Raw genomic sequence first — 22576 nt, forward strand, 5'->3', positions numbered from 1 at the left:
TTTTTGTTTGTGTGGTTTTCAAAATCCTGTCTATTTTAATGATCCTTTACTTTCTTCCTGTGTGATGTTCTTGATGTCCTCCACAGCTCTTCTGGTCTTCAGTCATTAGTGTTTTAATGCATCAAATCTGTTCTTGAGGTGATCTCTAAATTCAGGTGAGATATATTCAAAGTCCCAATTGATTCTTGTGGGTTTGTTTTAATTTTCTTCAGCTTCAGCCTGAATTTGCATATGAGCAATTGATGGTCTGTTCCATGGTCTGCCCCTGACCTTGTTTTGGCTGATGATACTGAGTTTCTCCACTGTCTCTTCCCACAGATGTAGTCAATTTGATGCCTATATATAACATCTGGTGAAGTCCATGTGTATGGTAACCTTTTCTGTTGTTTAAAAAAAGGTATTTGCAATGAATAAGTCTCTGGTCTTGCAAAATTCTGTCATGCAATCTCCAGCATCATTTCTGTCACCAAGGCCATATTTTCCAACCTTCATATTCCAGTCACAAGCAATTATCAATACAGTTTGATTGCATGTTTGATCAATTTCAGACTGAGGAATGTGGTAGAAGTCTTCAGTTTCATCATTACTGGCTTTAGTGGTTGGTGAGTAAATTTGAATATTAGTGGTATTAGCTGGTCTTTCTTGTAGGCGTATGGATATTGCCCAATCACGTACAGCATTGTACTCCAAGATGAATCTTGAAATGTTCTTTTTTATTGTGAATTATGTAATAGTTTACATGGGGGAACATTAGTTTTACATTCATTCTGTCGTATATCATCTCATTGCCATGCAATCCTTCCCCCGTGCCCCCCAGGTCTTCAGCACACAGTCGCTCTCCCTCTCTGGGTCTCCAGCTGCTCCATAGCTCCACGTCATCATCTCTGGCTCCATTTCAGGCATCACTGCTTCTCTGGGTAGGGTCCCACTGTCTGCTCTTCTCCCTTGATGGTCCTAGGGACCTCCGCTCCTAGACTGAAAAGTTAATCACTGCCCTCCTTGGTATAAAATGTCTACCTTTACATTTCCAATCCTCACAATCAGTCCTGGAAATGTTCTTTTTGATGATGAATACTACACCATTCCTTTTGAATTTGTCATTCCTGGCATAGTTAACCATTTGATTGTCAGATTCAGAATGGTCAATACCAGTCCATTTCAGCTCACTAATGCCTAGGATATCACTCTTTATGCATTACTTTTCATTTTTGACAACTTCTAGTTTTCCTGGATTCATACTTCATATATTCTATGTTCTGATTAGTAATAGATGACTTGTAACTGCTTCTCCTCATTTTGAGTTTTGCCCCATCAGGAAGGGAAGGTTCCTAAGGTTTTACTCCATTTGCATCAACCAAGGTTAACTCTGCTTCAAGGAGACAACTATTCCCCAGTCATATTTTGAATGCCTTCCAACCTGAGGGGCTCATCTTCTGGCACTATATGTGACAATTTCTCTTGCTATTCATAAGGTTTTCAGTGGTTAAACATTCAGAAGTTATTGCCTCTCCTTCCTAGTCATTCTTAGTCTGGAAGTTCCACTGAATCCAGTCCACCATGGGTGACCCTGCTGGTGTTTAAAATACCCGTCATAGCTTCTTGCATCATAGCTACCTACACACAAGCCACCACCATAAACAAACAGGCATAGAGGTTAGGATTTGCTTCACATGTTTTTGAGGGACACAATTCAATCTGTAACACCCACCCCCAATACCTCTCATTTCTCATCAATGATGGTTAACAAATGAAGATGAGGAACCACCGGCTTATTTTCTTTCTCTGCAACTCTGCAAAGTATCATAGTGAACTGGTGAGGGATAATGTGCTCATCCATGCTGCTTCTGAAAATAGAAAAATAAGACCCTCGGACTTGAGGAAAGTCCACGGGTGGTGCGAAACCTGAATGAGCTCCTTTGCTAACTAAAGGTTGAAGGGTCGAGTCCACTTTGAGACATCTTAGAAGAAGGCTTTGGTGAGCTCCCTCTGAAAACCATATGGAGCACAGTATTCCCTTCAAGTACAACTGAGACCAGCAAGGAAGTGATTGCCCTTCAACCCCTCATCCAGTTCCCAGAAGAAGTCGCCAGCATTTACTAAAGGGTCTTGCCTAGTGACACACGTGGGATTTCCATGAGTCAAAATCAATTCCACAGCAACTTGTGTTCCAGGGAGTGGGAGTAGTACAGGACAGATATCAGAATGGTCGTCAAAACAAGAAAGAGAATGTAGAATTGCCCACTAGGCAGACATTATATGCCGTGGAGTCAGTTCCGACTCATAGCGACCCTGTACAGGGTTTCTGAGGCTGTAAATCTTTACAGGAGCAGAAAGCCTCCTCTTTCTCCTGTGGAACAGCTGGTAGTTTCAAACTGCTGACCTTGAGGTTAACAGCTCGATTCGTAACCACTGTGTAGAGACTTGGGTTATGAAAACCACATAATTCTCAGTGGCTCTCAAGCACATATCTGTCGTAAAGGAAATCAGTCTTTGTGTAACCATGACTTTTGTTGCTTTATTTCAGAGCGCCAACCAGGTGCCTCCATGGCCAATTCCAATGCCCTCCCTTCAAGTACAGCTGGAATCAGTAAGGAACTGATTGACCTTCAACCCCTCATCCAATTCCCCGAGGAGGTTGCTAGCATCCTGACAGAGCAAGAGCAGAACATTTACCGAAGGGTCTTGCCTATTGACTACCTTTGCTTCTTAACCCGGGACTTAGGCACTTCGGAATGCCAGAGGTCCCTGCCCTGCCTGAAAGCCTCTATTTCAGCATCCATTCTTACTTCCCAGAATGGAGAGCACAACGCTCTTGAAGATCTTGTGATGAGATTTAATGAGGTAAGAAGTTGCTTTGGGGTAAATGTGTAATTGAATCACTGATAGATTACTTTTAAGCATGGTTTTTCTTTCAAAGTTGTTTGTTACTGATAGATAACTCATCTACCTCTCTGTCTTGATACTTCTGTGATGGTTGTTTTTCTTTCCGGGCAATGACAGAGACACAGCATACTGTCATCCTCCTTCCCACTTCACTGCAACCTACCTATAAGCCTCATTGATTTAATCTTCATCCATATTGTTACTATCCCTTGGATAAGCAGAATTTTGATATCCAGTTTCACCTTCTTCCCACCTTTGCCAAGTAATTCTATCTGGGCCCAATTTCAAATATTCTACCCCTTGCCCTTTGTTCCCATAGATACTTTTAAGACCAGATGTCTCCATTTTGAATTTTGAAAACATGGCCTCTGGCCACACCTATCTCGCCTCTCACCTCAGGCTTATGTTTGGAGTCCCAGATGCCAGTTGTCTAGTCGAGTCCAACTCCTGCTGACCCCATTTGTGTCAGTAGAACTGCACTACATAAGGTGTTTGGTTTTTTGGGGTGTTTTTTTAAATGTTTTGTTGTGAATTATGTGATAGTTTACATGGGAGAACATTAGTTTACATTCATCCTATCTACTACATAAGGTTTTCAATGGATAGTTTTGCAGAAGTTAATCAGCAGGCCTGTATTCCAGGGTACCCCTGAGTGAATTTGAACTAGTTGGTATGAGTTGGCTGTGAGCCAACCGTACCATTAATAGCTGAACACTTTATTGATTGCATTACCCAAGTACCATGTTTGGGGGGTGGGGGGTGGTCATTGTTAATGACATCAAGCTGATTCGGACTCATAGCAACCCTGTGTAGGACTTCTGAGGCTTTTTTAAATCTTCGCAGGAGCAGAAAGCATCTTTGTCTTGCAGAGTGGCTGGTGGGATCAAACAATCGACCTTGGGGTTTGCAAACTGTTGCTTATTCTATGAAGCCAGTGCGCTCCCCACGTTGGGGTTACTATTGTTGTTGTTAAGTGCCATTGAGTCAGTTCCGAGTCACAGCCACCCTGTATAGGGTTTCCAAGGAGTGACTGGTGAGCTTGAACCACCAACCTTGTTGCTCAAACCGACTTTGCACTCCAGTGCATTAACCTACAGTGCCACACCTGCTAGAACTGCAGATTTCTGGTTCCAAACTGAGTACAACAGAATCTCTGGAAGTTCACATGAGAGTTTGGGAACCATAGTGCCCTCCAAGATGCTTTTTTAAATAAACAGCCTGATGTTCTTGATTTTCCTTACTGATAAAAAAAGTAGTGGATACTTAAAGTTCAGTAAATTGAGTGCTTTTATTAGTGGATTTTACTGTATTTTATTAATTATTTTTTAATCTTCCAGGTCTACTCACTTTCAAACCCTTAGGACTCTCTTCTTTTTTGTTTGTTTGTTAATCCCACCTGAGTTTACAAGTGATTTTTCCTGATTGATGACTGATCTAATTTCAAGCTAATTTCAGAGAACAAAAACCTGGGTTTCTTCCAGTCACTTCCATAAGCTTTGGGATCAGAAATGAATCAGTGATTTCATTAATTCAGAGCTGGGTTGAGGCATGCTTTGGAGTATCTCTGGAAATAGTTTAGCTAACCAACTTCAGAACATAAACAAGCTTTCTGGGAAAACCCATAAACTACTTAAGAGAACAGCCTCTCAAGCATCTATTTTCATACAAATAATGGGTATGCTGATTCAGAATCAATCTTACATGTCATTAAAGGCAAATCCTAAATGATCGTCAGTAGGCAACACTGGGAAGCTTAATTCCAGATGTCTTATGTACTTAGGGTAAAAAAAAAAAGCTAGACCATAGTAAAAAAGAATTCTTAAATGAATATTTTCACCTGTTTAAAATGAGTCCTGGTGTGGTGCTCATAAACACTGGGCCACAAGGTCAGTTTGAACTGCAGAGTCAACAGTTCAAACTCACCAACCACCCTTAGAACCAACTCAATGGAGGACTCCTGGTGTGGCGCTTGTAAGACAAGTGAACCACAAGGTCGGTGGTTCAAACCCACCAGCTGCTCCTTGGAAACCCTGTCCAGGGTCGCTATGAGTTGGACTTGACTGGACAGCACGTAACAACAGAATGAAATGACCATGGCTTTACTTTAAAGTCACTGGCATTTATTTATTTATTAGGTGTTCTGTACTCAATTTTGTCCTGGTGTGGTGCTATAGGATAAATTCTGGACTGTTAACCAAAAGGTAGGCAGTTCACAACTGCCAGCCACTTCTCAGAAACCGTACACAGGGTCACTATAATTCAGAACTGACTGGACAGCACCTAACCAACAGTAGCAACTGGACTAGACATTTTCACATTTTTAACTCCCATTTAATCTTATAGTGGTTGTGTAAGGCAGTCGTCATTATCCCTGTCTCAAAAAGGAACAAAATGAAGCTTAAACAACAAAATAAATAACCACAGTAATGGATTATAGCTCGCAGATTAAAATAAATATTCATGAGTCTATATTGACCTGAACTATCATTTTTAAATTGTATTATGAATCGAGTAATGGTTTACAGAGCAGATCATCGGTCCCACATCAACAAATCACACACTTTGTGTCATTACAGTGATTGCAGTCCCCTCCGTGTTCCATTAGTTAACAGTATTTACCTCCATTTACTTTAACTCTTAAAATCCTCCCTCTATCTTCCACTACCTTTATCCTTCCTGTTCAAAGGAGCTCTGGTAGCATAGTGGTGACGAATCAGGCAGCTAACCTCAGCGTCAGCAGTTCGAAACTACCAGCTGCTCCGCAGGAGAAAGATGAGGCTTTCTGCTCCCGTAAAGATTTACAACCTCGGAAACCCTGTACAGGGTCGCTATGAGTCAGAACCAACTCCATGGCACATAACAACAACAAACTTTAACTCTTAAATTACTCCCTCTGTCTTCCACTACCTTCATCTTTCCTGTTCAAACCTTCCTCTTGTTGTATATTGCCTTCCCCATCATCCAAGATGACATGTGTCTACCCTCTACCCAGTGAATAATTTTCCCTTCCCTTTCACCCCTGGTAGCCATCATAATATATTTATTTTCTCAAGTAAACTTTTTACAACAGTGGACTCTTACAAAGTGTCTTTTCATGATCGACTAGTTTCACTAAACATAATGTCCTCCAGATTTATCCATGTTGTGAGGTGTTTCACAGACTCGTCATTACTCTTCATTGTTGCATAGTATTCCATTATGTGTATGTATAAAACTTTGTATCCATTCTGTTACTCTCTGTCTCTTGACTGGTGAATTTAAAACATTTACATTCAGTGTGATTATTGATAGATATGAATTGAATTCTGTCATTTTGCTGTGTGTTTTTTTATGGTCTTGCTAGTCTCTGTTCCACATAAATTTCTGTGCAGAGTTCATTTTGTTTGTGGGTTTTCTTTGAATTTTGTTCATTGCCGTTTTAATATTTATTAAATCTTTCTGATGTTGCTGTTTTTTATTTTGGTGTGAAGGTGTTTTAATTGTTTAAAACAGTCTGTTTATCTCCAAATCTACTTGACTTCCTTGCCATTTTGTAGTTCTGTATCTACAGTATTTTTTCTTTTTGCTTTGTAGTTGACTTCATTATAAATTGCTATCTCTGGTTCTCTGTTTCCAGCCTTGCATGTTTGTGTACTTTAGGTATTTCTATATCTGGATCAAGTTTTGGGGGTGTTGTCATGTATGTTAACCTCAGGTTCTTGTCTGCTGTTATTGGTCCTCAGTCTAAAGAATACCCTTTAGTGTTTTTTGTAAAGTTGGTCTGGTTATTACAAATCCCTTTAATTTCAGTTTATCTGGAAATGACCTAATTTCACCATGATATTGAGGGACAGCTTTTTTGGGTATATGGCTCTTGGTTGGCAATGTTTTCCTTCCAGATTTTGTGTATGTCATCACATTGCATTCTTGCCTACAGTGGTTTTTACTGAGAAATCAGAATTTAGTCTTATTGGTTCTCCTTTTTAAGTAACTTTTCATTTTTTCTTGAGCTGCTCTCAGGATTCTTCTCTTGTCATTGGTTTGGGAAAGTTTGATTATGGTTTGCCTTGGTGATTTTCTTTTGAGGTCTATCCTGTTTGGGATTTGTTCAGCTTCTGGGAATGGTTATCTTCTTATATTTCATGATGTTAGGGAAACTTTCTTCCAACAATTCAACATTTTTCTCTGTGTTTTTTATTGCCTTGTCCTATACTGGAATTTGAATCACCTGTAAATTATTCCTTTTCATGGTGTTCTGTATAAATCTCAGGCTTTCTTCAGATGTTTTCATTCTTTTTTTCTGATTGTTCCACTAGCTTACTATGATTGAGAGATTTATCTTCAATGTCACTCATTCAGGCTTCCATTGATCAAATCTATTTCTTTGTCCTTTCCATGTTTGTCCATTTCTGAAATATTAATATTAATCTGGCTGTCTATTTTCAGGTTTTATATTGTTTCAAAATTTGCATTTGTTTTATCTTTTTGTTCTTGTGGTGTTTTCCTAAATTCTTCTAAAATTTTTTCTGTATTCTCCTTGCTTTCCTCTATCTTTCTGTCAATCTGTTGAAGGTACCAAATGTCATTCTTTGGAATTCTTCGTCAGGTAGTTCCATTACCTTTTCTTTCTCATAAACATTTTCTGGCTTTGAGTCTTGGTCATTTGTTTGAGCCATTCTCTGTTGTTTCCTCCTGAGAGCTAAAAAAAAAAAAAAAAAATCCATTGTCTCTGAACCACTGTGATGTCATTGCATTTTTATTTAATTGATGATTGTATGTTGGTGTGTTATTAGACTCTCACCAACTGTCTCCCGGTGGGTGTGATTAGAGAATGGAAGTGTGTACACCCCTTTCTATTCACTGTAAGTTCAGCTCAGTTTAAGGTGGGTTTAGCTGGTGTCAGCTGATGTCTATCATTGATCAGGCAGTATAGTAGCTTGTGTTGGCGTTTGTCCAGTGAGTAGAGCTGCAGAGGGTATGATTGTGTCTGAGCTGTATGGGCATGGTTGCTGTCTCCCTTCAGTTGGGACAAGATGAGAAAATGCACACAGAAGAGCAAACCAGAACAAGCAAAACAACAGCAAAAAAGAAGGATGTTCAAGGACAAAAAAGAAACAAAAACGGGCAGCAACAACAAAAAAATATAATAACTAAAAAGAGGAGCAGAAAAATAGAGCTGTACAAGAAGATAAAAGGAAAAGAAAAAAAAAAACACTAAAACAAAGAGAGGAGAGATCAGAATAGAGACTAGAGAGTGGTAAGAGAAATCAAGAGGACGAAAAGAGAGTGGAAATGAGAAACAGAAGAAAAGGAAAAACAACAAAAGCAGATACAGAAAGGATAAAAATGAAGGGAAGGAAAAGAGAAGAAGAAGGAGAAGAAATAATAAACCAAAACAATGAAACAACAAAAGGAAAATAAACCTGTACAGTTGTTGAACCCAGAGAGGAGAAAACTCTGGGGGGCTCCTACCAGCCAAGGAACTCACAATGAGGGCAGAGGAGAGATGTGATGCCTGAGCTTCCAGCCCTAGATGGAGTTTCTAGAGGCGAAAGTACTGTCTATGTTCAGGGTACTCAATCCAGAGGTAGTTTGTGGAAGCCCTTCAGTGTCTGTCATAACCAGAGGGCAGCTAGAGGAAGAGTGGCTGATTATGAAGGCGGATTTCTAAATCTTTCTGATATTCTTTTTTGTTTCATGTGAAGGTGTGTGAATTTTGCTAGTCTATCTAATCCTGAATTCATGCAGAGTCTGCATGAATCTGGCACCAAGACGTCCAGTGGGCACCACCTCACACTTCAAACTCCCTGAGCACAGGGGCTGTTCTAGAGTTACATTAGGGTTGGGGCTGGCCTGGGTAGCGTGGGGAGCAAGAAGGAATTCCACCACTTCCATGACCTGTGCGAATCTATACTGTCAGGTTGCCATCTGTCTGTATCTCTGAAGCTGCTCAAAAAAGTTCAAGATGGCTGCCCTGGGTCTGGCTGACAGTCCCTTCACTAATGAGGCTCCCTTTGCTGCTCCTATTTAACTTCTCCTCCCAACAGGAATTCAATCTACTTCTTTAACCTTTTCTTGGAAACTCAGGGCTCTAGGATTGTCCTCTGTGTCTGTTTCATTTGGTCTCCCATATCTTTGTTATAGAGGGTCTGTAGAGCATGTCTGCCTAATCCACCATTTTTCTGGAAGTACCGAAAATACAGTTCTTACTTAAGAAAAATTTCAAGTAATAAATGTAGAAGAAATGAGAAAACAAATTCACCATTATAACACCCATAATAACAATTGTTGCAAGCTAGAACCACAAATGGATGCTACAATTATTAGATGTAAATATGGTAAGAAACAGGATGTTCACATAGTCTCCAAGTACCTCTCTACTAGATAATTTATCAACTATTGTTATAAAGTGCCATCGAGTCGGTTCCAACTCATAGGGTTTGTTGGAACTGTATAGGGTTTCCAAGGAGCATTTGGTGGGTTTGAACTGCTGACCTTGTGGTTCACAACGCCACATCAAGAGTTCACTTATTAACCACAAAGGGGAAATTAGTACAGTGGAGAACCCTAGCAGGCACTGCCTTAACCAAATAATCAAGGTTCCCATTGCCAATAGTCTATAGCAGAACAATATGTACTCCTGAAACAATGCACTGAGAAGGACATGATATCATTTCTATGGTGTTCTGACATAAATACATCACCTATACCTAATGTTGAAAAATCACCAAATAACTCATCACTGAGAGGTAGTCTATGCTTCAGAAGTGTGTCAAGGTCTTGAAAGACAAGGCACGACTAAGGAACTGTCAAAGACTGTACAGGAGTCTAATGACACGACAGTTGAATGCAGTGTGGAATCCTCATGGATACGGCTCTGGGAGATGGACATTAATAGGAAAACTAGTGAACTTCTAATAAGGTGAGCAGTTTTGTTGGTATTATTATTTTACTGTTAACTTCCTGGTTTTGACCATCGTACTGGGATGACTCAAGATGACTGAAGAGTATACTGGAACTCTGCACTATTTTTGCAAGTTTTCTGTAAATCACAAGTTTTTTTTAAATAACGTTACAACAAAAACCGCAAAACTCAGGGAGGTTACGTCACTTGCTCAAGATCACGGTGGCTAAGATCATTGCAGAATTCTGATCTGTCTTCAAAATCTATTCTCTTCTCATTCAACTCTCTACTTGTTAAATTATCAAATTCAAGTTTGTAGTAAAAATAGAATTTAATTATCCTTCGGTCTCCTTTTTCTCTTCACTTTCTCTGTATTTCTTTTTCAAATCTCCAGTGCATTCATCTTCTTTCTGCTTCTCCTTCTGTTTATATTTTGATCCAATTTACTCAACACATTTCTTAAGCACCTACCGTGTGCTATCTTCTCTTTTTTCCATTGGTATATAAAACACATATGCTTTAAAAATAAGAATTAGTAATATATGATGGAAAATGGCAATATTACTAGGCTATGGTCAGGTTCGATCAACACTGGTGCACAAAATAAATACACTTTCCTTAGTGGAAGGAAAATAGATGCTTGGAAACACTGGAAAATCTTAAAGGAAAGAAAGAAAATACTAGCCCTGTTGCGGGAGTGCTAGTCACTTAGTGGAGCAGTGAATGCCTTTATTCATGTTTTCAATCCTTCACTCGGCTCTTCTCAGAAGCAGGACACTGTAGCGCATATGCACTAAGAAACGTGCCAATCTTAAATCGTATTCTGGCACAGTCACAAGGAACTTCCATAAAAGGCAAAAAGTAATGCAGTCTGAGTGCCACCGAGAGTGGGAAAGAAGGTTTCAGGAGATCATGTTTATGTGCCTGCATGGATGATCAGAGCTCTCTGCTGATCTCTGGACTTTGGGGCTGGGCTTTGAGGGATGGAAGGACTGGAGAAGGAACGTCATGGAGTAGGGTAGTGGGAACATGCTGGGCATGAAGACAACCAAGCAGTTCTTGTCATGAGCAAGACTCGTGGTTTAGGGGAGGCAGCTTGCTCCTGATTTTCTGTAGAAAATGATAATGAGCTACAAGCTTCCCACATTCCAACAATGACTCAATTGTAATGTGAGGGAAAAGGAAGAAAATTCCTGGTGCCTTTTTGAAGTGATGCATAATGTTTGTTCTTAGGAAAGTATATTTAAAATATAATTCATGAAAATAACTGAGAGGGTTTGGCTTACATTGAAAAGATAAATTATTTAAAATAAATGTAACATTTCTTATTGTTGCATGTTCAACATTATTCCAAAATATTCAACCTTTTTGTTTTGATTCAACTATGTTTTTACTTGACCTCTGAGAGAAGACAATACCTAAAACTGGAGAACCAACAACTAACTAAGCAGCAAGGAGAAGATGAAAGTGTGAGTAGGCCTCAGGCAGACAGATTGGAAAGGCTGTTCCTAGGGGAGAGGACAGGAAAGGAAACAGCAAAATGCAATTGAGGAAGTAACAGTCCTTTCAGGTTGCTAGTCCATGACACTCACATAGGAGAGGTATCTTAGAACATCACCAGAGGAACTGGACTTTTTTTTTTTTTAAATCATTAGGAGTACAAAGGAATGACATGATCAAATTTATATTTTTTAAAAGCCCTTGAATATGACATGAATATGAAAGGGGCAAAACAATGGTGTCAGAGAGTCCAGTGACAAGATCTTTTTGTCAAATCGAGGATAAAGTTGAAGTTCTGAAGCTGATGGTAGGAATGGAGAGGATGAGACAGATTTGAAAAATAAATTTAGGAATTAAACTGGGAAGATATGCTGGTTTATTACAATACAGTGATGGGAGAAAGAGGAGATTCAAAACTAGTAACAAGATTTCTACTTTGGGATAAACAATCTGAATGCTGAGTGAACTGGGACTATAAATTGTAGAGTTCTTGCTAGCAGGTAATTGAAACCATTAATGAAGATGTGATTTCCTAGGGAGAGTGTGCCTAAAACAGGAATGCCAACAGTGAAGGTAGTTGGGCCCATGAAGGAGACAGAGAAGGAACAGAACAGAAAAATGAAGGAAAGCTAGGGGATAGAATGCTGGTGATGCCAAAGAATAGAGTTGTAGGAAGGAGAGAGTAAGCAGACAAGTCTTGTTAGGTGGGAACTAACATATGTCCACTGGAAATGGTCTTACTTAGTTGAAGAAGAACAGTCTTGACCTGTCAGCTGATTTCACTGCCACCACTGAGAAGTGTGGGTGATTTTTGTTGGATTGTGACTTTGGTACCAAGTGTCTTCCCGTTCACTGTTCCCCTGCCTGTGATGCACCCTAGGGAAGTTTAGTGCTTTAAAAAGTTACTCATTAATTTATCCCTGAAAGTAAACAGAAGCATGCGCAAGAGACCAATCTTCAAGATCTATTTTGGGGGTGGGCTTGGTCCTGCTTTGATTCCTGTAGGAGAAAGATCTTCCTGAACCCTTTTAATTTGGACACCTCTCTCTAGTCATGTTCTTGACCAGAAGCCCATGCTCTGGCTCTCAGAGAAGCCGCTGTTCTTTTCCTTTGAGCAACCTTGTTTCTTGGCCACCCACAAAGTCGCTTGCTTAGACAGTCTCAAATCATATTACTCTTTTTCCTACTTACTTCTCTAAGTAGCCTCTACCTATAATACATTCTCTTTGACCTGTTTATATGTGCTTTGTTTTAATGTCCAGGGTTTTCTTTTGTCTTTCCTAGAAGAGAGAGGAGGCATTTTTTTTTTTTTTTTTGTAGTTACTTCCTCCAAAGAGACCACATACTTGTTGAGAAGGGATGTGAGGCAAATAAATATTAAAATTCATTCTTCCTCCTTCCCCCCCCCCCCTTCTTTTTTTTTTCTAAAAACTTTTTGCAACACACTGTGTTGGGATGGGGGCTGAGGGAGAGTAGTCTTTAGGGTCTGGGTCGCTACCTCTCCAATCTGGTGTTACATCAATGTGGCTTTTAATATTCATGTAACATCTGTTTCTCTGAGGTATGCCTCTAAGGAGATGTGCCTTCCCGAGGAGAAATACGGTCTTGCAGAAGTAGGCTAAATTTCTCCTTACCATGAGGGAATGTTATTAGAAATTTACCCTGAGTGTTCAGATTTGAGGAATAAAGTTTTAATAGAAGCCTGAACAGGTGATTTGCTTCACTGTCTGCATTGATCGAGGAGGAACTGTGTTGACAGGAAACTTTTCTTACAAGTTTTTGGGTTTGTTTTTTTTTAAGTATTTTTTCCCCAAATATTTCACGTGAGGGAATATTCAAACATAAAGATACTGTTTCTCCACCTCCATCATTCTCATGGTCTTTCCTTAACTTTGACCAGAATTGTAGATGCTGGAATGTGCCAAAGTATTCATCATCACTTAGAAGGTCTATAAGGATTGTGATTGAAAGGAACCAGCCCCAGACAGCTGGAAGTTGAGCTGTACCTTGGCATTCTTTATGGGTGGGGTAACCTTTAAAGTCTTGAGTGGACATCTGGTGAACCTACCAGGTAGAAGGAACACTCCACAACTGAGTGTCACTTTGGGCTGCCCAAGTTTGTGTGACTGGGGGAAGCAGGCTGGTTAATGTTTAGGTTGAACAAGAGGAAGAAGGTGGGGGTAGATCACCTGCGGCAGAAAGCCAGGTGGACTCACTACAGAGGTTTGTGGAGTCTCAGTGTAACTTAAGAGTCTCAACCTAGGGCTCAAGGCTTGCCTTTGGGCCACCTGGTCCAAATGAGTTGCTCAGATAAAATGTTCTTGCCAAGAACCACTAGATACACAAAAGCTGCCCTTTTAGGGCATAGGATAAAGTGAACCTACTAAAATGGCCTCTGGAAGCTGGTAACCACGTCCCAATCAGAGACATTAACTGTCTGTTACACAAAAGCTTGACTGATGGTTATGTGGGCAGTGGCTGCTTCCAGAAACCAACCCACTAACATCAAGGCAATTGTGACTCACAGCAACACGGTGTAGGGTTTCTGAGTCTATAAATCTTTATGAGAATAAACAGCCTCATTTTTCTCCTGAGAAGTGGCTGGTGGGTTCAGACCACCAACCTTGTGGTTAGCACCTAATCCCCAATACCATCAGGACACCTTAATGAGAGGTTGTTGAGTCAGTTCTGACTCATAGCAACCCTGTATAGCATTTCCAAGAAGCAACTGGTAGGTTTGGACTGCGACCTTGTGGTGTACAGTCCATTGCTGATCCTACATAGAGCACCACACCAGGAATCGGGGAATGAACACTTTGTTCTGTTGATGGAATCAACTGTAAATGCACACAATGCAAAGTTCCAACCCCAAAGATCCTAGACAGTAGGAGGGGCTTCAGAAAGTTCATGGGAAAATAGAATTAAAAGATAATGCAACTTTTTGAAGCCCCCTTGTATATTTCAAAAGTGATTTGCTTAAAGGACACCCTCCACTGATATGCTTTCATTAACATAACAAATAAAATCCTATTGCCAGTGTACCCATAAATAAATATATACATTTGACGGAGAATATTTGCACATGAATATTTACCTTTACTTCAAATATATCCATAGATGTGGTGGAACATACAGGGAGCAAAGTTATGAAAACTTCTTACAGATAACCAGACACCTTAAAGGAATGAGCTGCTGGACCTGGGAGCTGAGGACCATAGTCTCAGGGGAGACCGAGGTCAATCACGTAGTCCTCAAAGACAGTGTTCTAACTCTTACTCTGATCAGTAGCAATTGGGGTCTTAAAAGCTCATGAGCAGCCATCTAAGATGTAACTACTGATCTTTTCCTGTCTGGAAGAAAGAAGAGTAGTGAAAACTGAAGACACATGGAAACAATTAGTCCAGTGGGTTAAGGGACCATGGGAATAGCAGTCTCCATGACCCTGAGACCAGAAGAACTAGATGGCACCTGGCTACCACCACCAACTGCTCTGAAAGGGATCACTAGAAGGCCCTAGATAGAGTGGGAGAAAAATGTGGAACAAAATTCAAAATCATAAAAAGACCAGGCTTACTGGTCAGGTTGAGACTGATGGAATTGAACTCAGTCCTGTGGCTCAGTTTGTGGCCAACAATGGACAGGTCTATAAGGGAGGAAATGGCATGGCTGAAATCAACATATCATAGAAATAAACCATTTGGTTTATTTCCCAAGGACAAAATTCAGGAGGAACGGAAATAAGAAACACAGGTAGGATGTGGGATGAGTGATGTTACATTGAGTGGATTGCCATCAGTGAGATGAAACAAAATGCATATCAATGTTGCTTGTAAAGCTGATGCTCTGCTAAACCTTCACTCAGTCCACAATAAAAAGTTGAAGGAAAAAAAAGTTTAAAAGAACAAACAAAAAAAGACCCTATTCCCAGATAGGATCCTATCTACAATTAGGAGTCAGAATTTACAGTGCATATTCTTGGAGTTCTGGTGTGGCACTGTGGATTAGTGCACTGAACTGCAGTCAGTTTGATCTGCAAGGTGGGTAGTTTAAGCTCACCAGTCACTCCTCGAAAACCCTCTACAGGCTCACTATGGGTCGGAACCGACTCAACGTCACTTAACAACAACAACAAATTCTTGGGAGACACAATTCAGTATGTCGTTGGTGCTTTTTGACAACCTGCACTTAATTTAAGAATAATCCTTCAGGTAGCAGTGGAACTGGGGAATAAAGGAGGGGGGTGGGCATCTCCTTTCATAGTGGGCTCAGGAGTTAGGCTGCCTGGGTTCTAATCTATCGTTCTGAGCTGTGTAACTCAGGCAAACTACCTAACCTCTTTAATGGGGGCAATGAGAATAGCTTATGTGATTATTCAGAGCAATGACATGGGTAAAGCCCTGCTGTCTTTTGCCATCAGATCATTTATATGACAGGAAACACTGAGGTAAAGACCAGGTACTGCTGTAGTCACAGACAGATTTTGAGCCTCTCTCCAGATTGCATGGAAGTGTAGTGGCTTACCAGTTGGGCTGCTAACTATAAGGTCAACAATTTAAATCTCCCAGACACTCCAAAAGCAAAAGATGAGACTTTATGCTTCCTTAAAGATTTACCACCTCAGAAACCCTATGCAGGGTCACTACGAGTTGGAACTGACTGGACGGTACTTAACAACAGCAACATTAATTAAGCTGTTTGTAAAGTCAGTCTCTTCAAAGTGGAGCAACCAAGAAAGAATGCATTAACATGTATTCTGCTCAGTAGCTTTGCTGAGAATCCACATTTGCCTAGGAGATACAAACATTCCTACATCCAGCTGCCATCTCATTGCTTCCCCTTGGCTTTTTTTCTTTCAACAACTTCTTATCCAGTACAACTCCGTACCAGATACAGTTCTCTGAATTGTCGGAACAAGACAGGCAAAGCCTCACTGACTTTGCATACGATTCATGTCTACCAGCATCTCGCCCATGGCCCAAAAAGAACTACTGACTTCTTCCTCCCCCATTACCTACCATCCTGTCTCTTCCCCTCACCCACACAGCCATTTCCCTACCTCAGTTAACAGCACAAGCGTACACTCAGAGGTTCCAGTTAACTACCATGGATGGAAACATTCTTGATTTACTCTTTCCCAGCATCCAAAGCATTTGCTCTACTTACAAAATGCATCCTGAGCTTGACTACTGTAGACCCACCCACCATTGCACAAACCTCCACTATGGGCTCCATACAATAAGCACTGGACTGTGCTTACCACAAGATTTAAAAGCTTCAGAAACCCTATACAGAGTCACTATGAGTCAGAACCGACTCTACGGCACTCATGCAAATCCATTTTCCACTCTCAGCCAGAGAACTTTTATTAACACAAAACTGATAAGGTCTCTCTCTCTCTCTCTCTCTCTCTCTCTCTCTCTCTCTCTCTCACACACACGCACACGCACACGCACACGCACACCCCTCTCTCTGGAAATTCTCCAGTGCCTCCCCTGGGCATGTGAAATAAAATCCAGAATGCCAAAATCCTGTGTGATTTTGCTCCTGCGTAATTCTGCATCCTAACTTTCTTCCCTTCACCCCTCTCTCTGGCTTAATTCCAGCCATGCTGACCTGCATTCTGTTCCCTGAACATGTTGAACTAGTTTTCTCTGCTCGACCTTTGAACTTGTTGTTCTTTCTACTCAAGACCTTCTTCCTTTAGATCATACCACAGCTGGTGCCTTCTCATGGTTATGTCTTAACTCAAAAGATAATTGCTTTTTAACTTTTGATTGTTTTCTTTTTTCCTATAATCCTAGGTTAGATTATAAACTCTGTAAGAAAAAGAAATTTATCACTCTTGTTTATTGCTACCTGTCTAGTTCTTTCCGTAGTACCAAGTACATAGTTGTTATTGTTGTTATTAAGTGCCTGTGAGTCAGTTCTGACTCATAACAACCCTGTATAGGGTTTCCAAGGAGCGGCTGATGAACTTGAACCATGATGTTGTGGTTCAAACCGATCTTTTGGCCCTGTGCATTATCTGACAGCACCACACGAGGACTCAAAGTACATAGTTATTGTTGTTATGTGCCGTGGAGTTGGTATTGACTCATAGCGACCCTGTACAGGGTTTCTGAGGCTGTAAATCTTTATGGGAGCAGAAAGCCTTATCTTTCTCCTGCAGAACAGCTGGTAGTTTCGAACTGCTGACTCTGAGGATAGCAGCCCAATTCGTAACGACTACGCTAGCAGAGCTCCTTGAAGTATATAGTAGATGCTCATAAATAAGTATTGAATGAATGAGTAGTGCTAATTCATGATAACAATTTTTTATTGAAGTAGGTACTATTAGAAATACCAAAAATAATAAGACATGGCCCTTTATTTGATGAATTTGTAATCTAGTTCAAGGTATGTTGTTAAGTGCCTTCGAGTCAATTCTGACCCATAGCGACCCTGTATAGGGTTTACAAGGAGCAGCTGGTGAGCTTGAACCGCTGACCTTGCAGTTCAAACAGCTTTGCAGTTCAAGGTATATAACAAAATATTGCTGTATATACACAAGGGGAAAACAAAACAACACAGGGCATTAACTATGATATGAGAGCGCATGATTAAAGAACACTAGGTTAGTGGGGAGGGTATGGTTCTCTTATTAAGTCTGGATTTGAATCTAGATTCTACCACTTATTGACTAGGTGACCCTAGGCAGATGAGTGACACATACTGATTTTTGTTTCGAATTCCTCATTCATAAAATAGGATAATTTTATCAACCTCAAATGGTTATTGGTATAATTAAATAGAATAATGCATATATAAAAGTAATTAGCACAGTACCTGTCACAGGACAGGAACTGAATGCTAACTATTGTGATTGCATGCTAACTGGGAGACAAGTACTTTGTTGTTGGAGAAATCACACATGCGTGTTGTCCTTGAAGAGGCGCAAAGAGGACTCAGAACCTTGGAAGCCAGGAAGGCTAGATACACAATTAGGAACTGATGGGGAGGGTGGTTTGGGTTGTCTTATTTACTCACATTAGCTGACAAACATCGGAATAGCTCCCTAGCTTTTGCTTAAAAATCTCCAAAGAAAGAGCACACATTCCATCTCAAAAAGCCCACTGTGTTGATGGAGCTCAAATTGTTTTAAAATTCTTCCTTAAACCAAAGCTTTGTATAAATGTCATCTCTCCGACCCAGGCGGATAAGACAAATTAACAATTTCTTAAAGCTGGATATGCCCCATATCTTCAAAATATACCCTGTTCTTCAATAGAGGGGGTCTTCAAAAAGTTCATGGAAAAGTGGAATGAATTTTCCCATTTTCTTTTTTTAAGGTTTTATTGTGAATTATGTGACAGTTTACATGGGAACCATTAGCTTTACATTCATCCTATCGTATTTTGTTTCATTGCAATGATTGCAATACCCTCCATACATCATCTAACAACCAAAGGGTACACCCCACAAACCTACCCCCCAGCCGTCAGCACATAACTCCTCTCCTTCCCTGAATCCAGAGTCCGCAGTGGCTCTATCTCTCCACATCATCGTCTCTGCCTCCATCTCTGGTGTCACTGCTTCTCTGGGTAGAGTACCCCACTCCGCTCTTCTCACTTGATGGTCCCTGGAACCTCCGCTCCTGGACTTCAAAATCAATTGTTCCCCTCCTTTTGTTACAAAACATCTACCTTTACATTTCCAACCCTCACAGTCAGTCCTGATAGCAATTATTCACTATTGAACCACAAGAGTCTTATCCCCATCTCCTTTCACCAGCCCCATCCAGATAGGTTGGAAACCACTCAGTAAGATTCTACCTTCCCCTGCCCCCTCTGGATCTAGGCTCCCTCTTTTTTTTTTTTTTTAATGTTTTATTGTGAATTATGGGAGAACATTAGTTTTACATTCATTCTATCGTATATCATTTCATTGCTATGGTTACAATCCCCTCCATGCATCATCAACCATCCAAAGGGTATACACTACAAGCATGCCCCCCGGTCATCAGCACACAGCCCCTCTCCCTCTCTGTCTTAAGTCCCCAACAGCTCCATCTCTCCACGTCATTGTCTCTGCCTCCATCTCAGGCATCACTGCCTCTCTGGGTAGGGTCCCGCTCTCCGCTCTTCTTCCTTGATGGTCCCAGGGACCTCCGCTCCTAGGCTGAAAAGTTAATCACTCCCTTCCTTGCTAAAAAACATCTACCTTTACATTTCCAACCCTCACAAGCAGTTCAGATAATAGTTATTCACTATTGTATAACAAGAGATCCATCCGGATTTCATTTCATCAGCCCCGCCTAGACAGATTGAATACTACTCAGTGGAGATTCTACCTTCCTCCATACCCTATGAATCTAGCTTCCCTCTTGAAAGCTTGTAAGCCAGTCACTTCTTGCCTTTGTAGCTCCCCCTATTTTGGGTAGCCAATGTGCAAGTTGCCCATCCCTGTCTACTCTGTGTATGGAGGGGGTTAGAATGATCCTTGCTGAAGGATTTCTTCCCTCTTTTGAGCTACTGCATCCATAGGTGTAGGTCAAGTTCATCAAATTGTATCAGATTATGCTTTTTTTCCCTCTTCTTTTATCTTCTGGTTGAGCTCTGATTATCCAGTCATTGAAGCCAGGTCAAGTGGGTATTATCTGCAAGTGTGGGTGTTCTTGTGCAGATGCCCTTTCTTCTTATCCGCAGGATGCTTCACTCTCCACTCTAGTCCTCTGTGGCTATGTCACTGACTCTGGGCCCAAGAGTCCCCAGGTCTTGTCTCGGCTTCCTCTTGAAAGCTTGTAAGCCAGTCACCTCTTGCCTTTGTAGCCCCCCATTTTGGGTAGCCAATATCTAAGTTACCCATCCCTGTTAACCGTGTGTACTGAGGGGGTGGGAATGGTCCTCGCTGTAAATACTTGTTCCTTCTTTTAAGCTAATTCCATTTTGAAACCCTCTCATTCTTCTCTTAAAATGAATCCCTGAACAGTGTTCTATCTGAACAGTAAGAGTCTCCCCCTTTCTTGGGTCATTCTCTTGCTCTTCACTCCTCCTTCAGCTGACTGTATACTTTTCTATCAGCTGTGAATAAATATTAGCCCACCGTCCCTAGACATTTAGCACATAGATTGACATCAAGGTCATTTTTCTCTGCGCATAGGTGGGGTTTTTGTTGTTTTCTTCTTGGATATAATATTTATATATACTAAATTTTTTATCATCTTGGGCATTCAAGCTTGTCAAATGTTTTTCAGGCATGTATTGAATTAGTTACCAACCATATTCATGTTTGATAAACGTGTCACAGTATATATAGATCTAATTGTTTGTTAAAATATCAATCCAAATAAATATTAATAGAAAGCTCTACAGTACACCATTAAGAGACTGCTCATCTGATTGACATTCAACCAGTAAGCCCCTCTTTGCAGTGGTTTTTAAACCACATGTGAATCTCATTAACTCCACAATTATTGAACAGATTGTTTTCCATCTTGTCTCTAGATAAAATTTGAGATATTCTGAGACATAACTTCCTAAAACCAAGACATATTCTTGATTTCTTGATATGCAGGTCAAGTTATCCTATCAAAATGGAAGGGAGAAATTTTGGGTAATTTGACAATTATGTAGCTGAGGATGAGTATGTATACTGGAGTCCAGGTGTGGCGCTATGGGATAATGCACTGGACCCCAAGGTCAGTTTGAACCTCAAGGTCAGGGGTTCAGATTTACCAGCCACTCCTGGAAAACCCTATACAGGCTTGATGGCACTTAACATCAATAACATTTATATGTACTAATGATGATGATGATGGAGAAATCAACAGTAGCTGCTGCTGTGGTTAACTGCTGTTAAGTCGGTTGACTCATAACGACCCCATGCACAACAGAACAAAACACTGCCTGGTTCTGTGCCATGCTCACAAATGTTGCTATGTTTGATTCCATTGTTGTTGCCACTGTGTTGTTCCATCTGGTTGAGGGTCTTCCTCTTTTTATTTTTTGTTTTTCAAGAAAGATTGTTGTTGTTAAGTGCTGTCAAGTCAGTGCCAACCCATAAAGACCTTGTATAGGGTTTCCGATCCTGACCCACAGCACCACACTGGAACTCCTTCAACAAAGATAGCCATCATTAATTCTGTGCCTTGAACTGAATATTTATATACAGAAACACATTTAGCCTTCACACAACCCTGAAAGATGACTATCAATGCTTCAGTTTACAAATAAGAAAACTGAGATTCAGGAAGATGCCATACGTTACCCACTAACACATAGCTAGCTAGGAAGTAGCTAAGAGTTCCTAGGTGATGCATGTGGTTAATGGAGTGCAAAAGGTTGGAGGGCCTGTCTGAGTTCACCCCCTGTTGCCTTGGAAGAAGGATCTGACAGTTTACTTCCCAAAAAATCAGCCATTGAAAACTCTATGGAATATAGTTGTACTCTGACATGCATAGAGCCACCCTGAGTCTGAATCCACTCTAGGGCAACTTGTTAGAAAGTAGCTAAGGTAAAATGTAAACTCAGGCCTTTGGGACCCAAACCCCAGACTTTTGGTTATATCACTATAAATATAATACTAGGACTCCTGGTGTGGAGCTGTCGGATCAGCACTGGACCACAAGGTCAGCAGTTCAAACCCACCAGCTGCTGCCATAAGGTCAGCAGTTCAAACCCACCAGCTGGTGGCACTTGACAACAACATAGTCCTATGCATCAAGTTAATCAATAAATTCTTGTCACAGGAAATACTATAAAGAAATGAGGTTTGTTTGAGACATTCTTGGAGTATTCAAGTTAGACCTGAGTTGCTGTTAAGTGCCGTCAAGTCAATTCCAACCTATAACAACCCAGGATAGGGTTTCCAAGGAGCGACTGGTGAGCTTGAACCACTGACCTTGCAGTTCAAATGAGTTTGCAGTGTGACGCACTAGCCCACAGCACCACACCAGAACTCCAAAGTAGCTTCTCCCAAAAGGAGTTCTATGGAATGTCAGTATATACCAGGGGGTTTTCCAAAAGTTTGTAGAAAATTTCCCTATCTTTTCATTTCATTTTCATACAAACTTTTTGAATCCCCCTGATATGTGCTGTGGAAAATAGTGCTCCATGGTCCAACCTGTGCTGGGCAAACAATGCTCAGCTTGTCTCCACTGCAGGACTCCTCAGGTCAGTTATTAGGCTAATATACACTGACACTCTCCCAGAATTTAGCATTTTACCAAGTGCTTTCACTGGGCTCCTGCAGGCCCAGTATCTCTTACAGAACATATTCTGGGAAACTCAGTCATGCAGACATTGCACTGAGAAGGTGGGTCTGGGCTTTAAT

At 40.8% G+C, this 22576-nt stretch overlaps 1 protein-coding gene across 2 annotated transcripts in view; it reads left to right on the forward strand.

Moving 5' to 3' along the window:
* Positions 1 to 22576, forward strand: part of PLCE1 (phospholipase C, epsilon 1) — a 349465-nt gene that overhangs the window by 196468 nt on the left and 130421 nt on the right. For both annotated transcript variants that reach the window (XM_006831159.1, XM_006831160.1), the window contains exon 3: positions 2525 to 2841. In XM_006831159.1, coding sequence (XP_006831222.1) covers positions 2525 to 2841 — 317 coding nt within the window. The remainder of the gene's footprint in view (positions 1 to 2524; positions 2842 to 22576) is intronic.

This window comes from Chrysochloris asiatica, unplaced genomic scaffold, assembly GCF_000296735.1.
Source record: "Chrysochloris asiatica unplaced genomic scaffold, ChrAsi1.0 scaffold00003, whole genome shotgun sequence".
Classification (NCBI taxonomy): Eukaryota; Metazoa; Chordata; class Mammalia; order Afrosoricida; family Chrysochloridae; genus Chrysochloris; species Chrysochloris asiatica.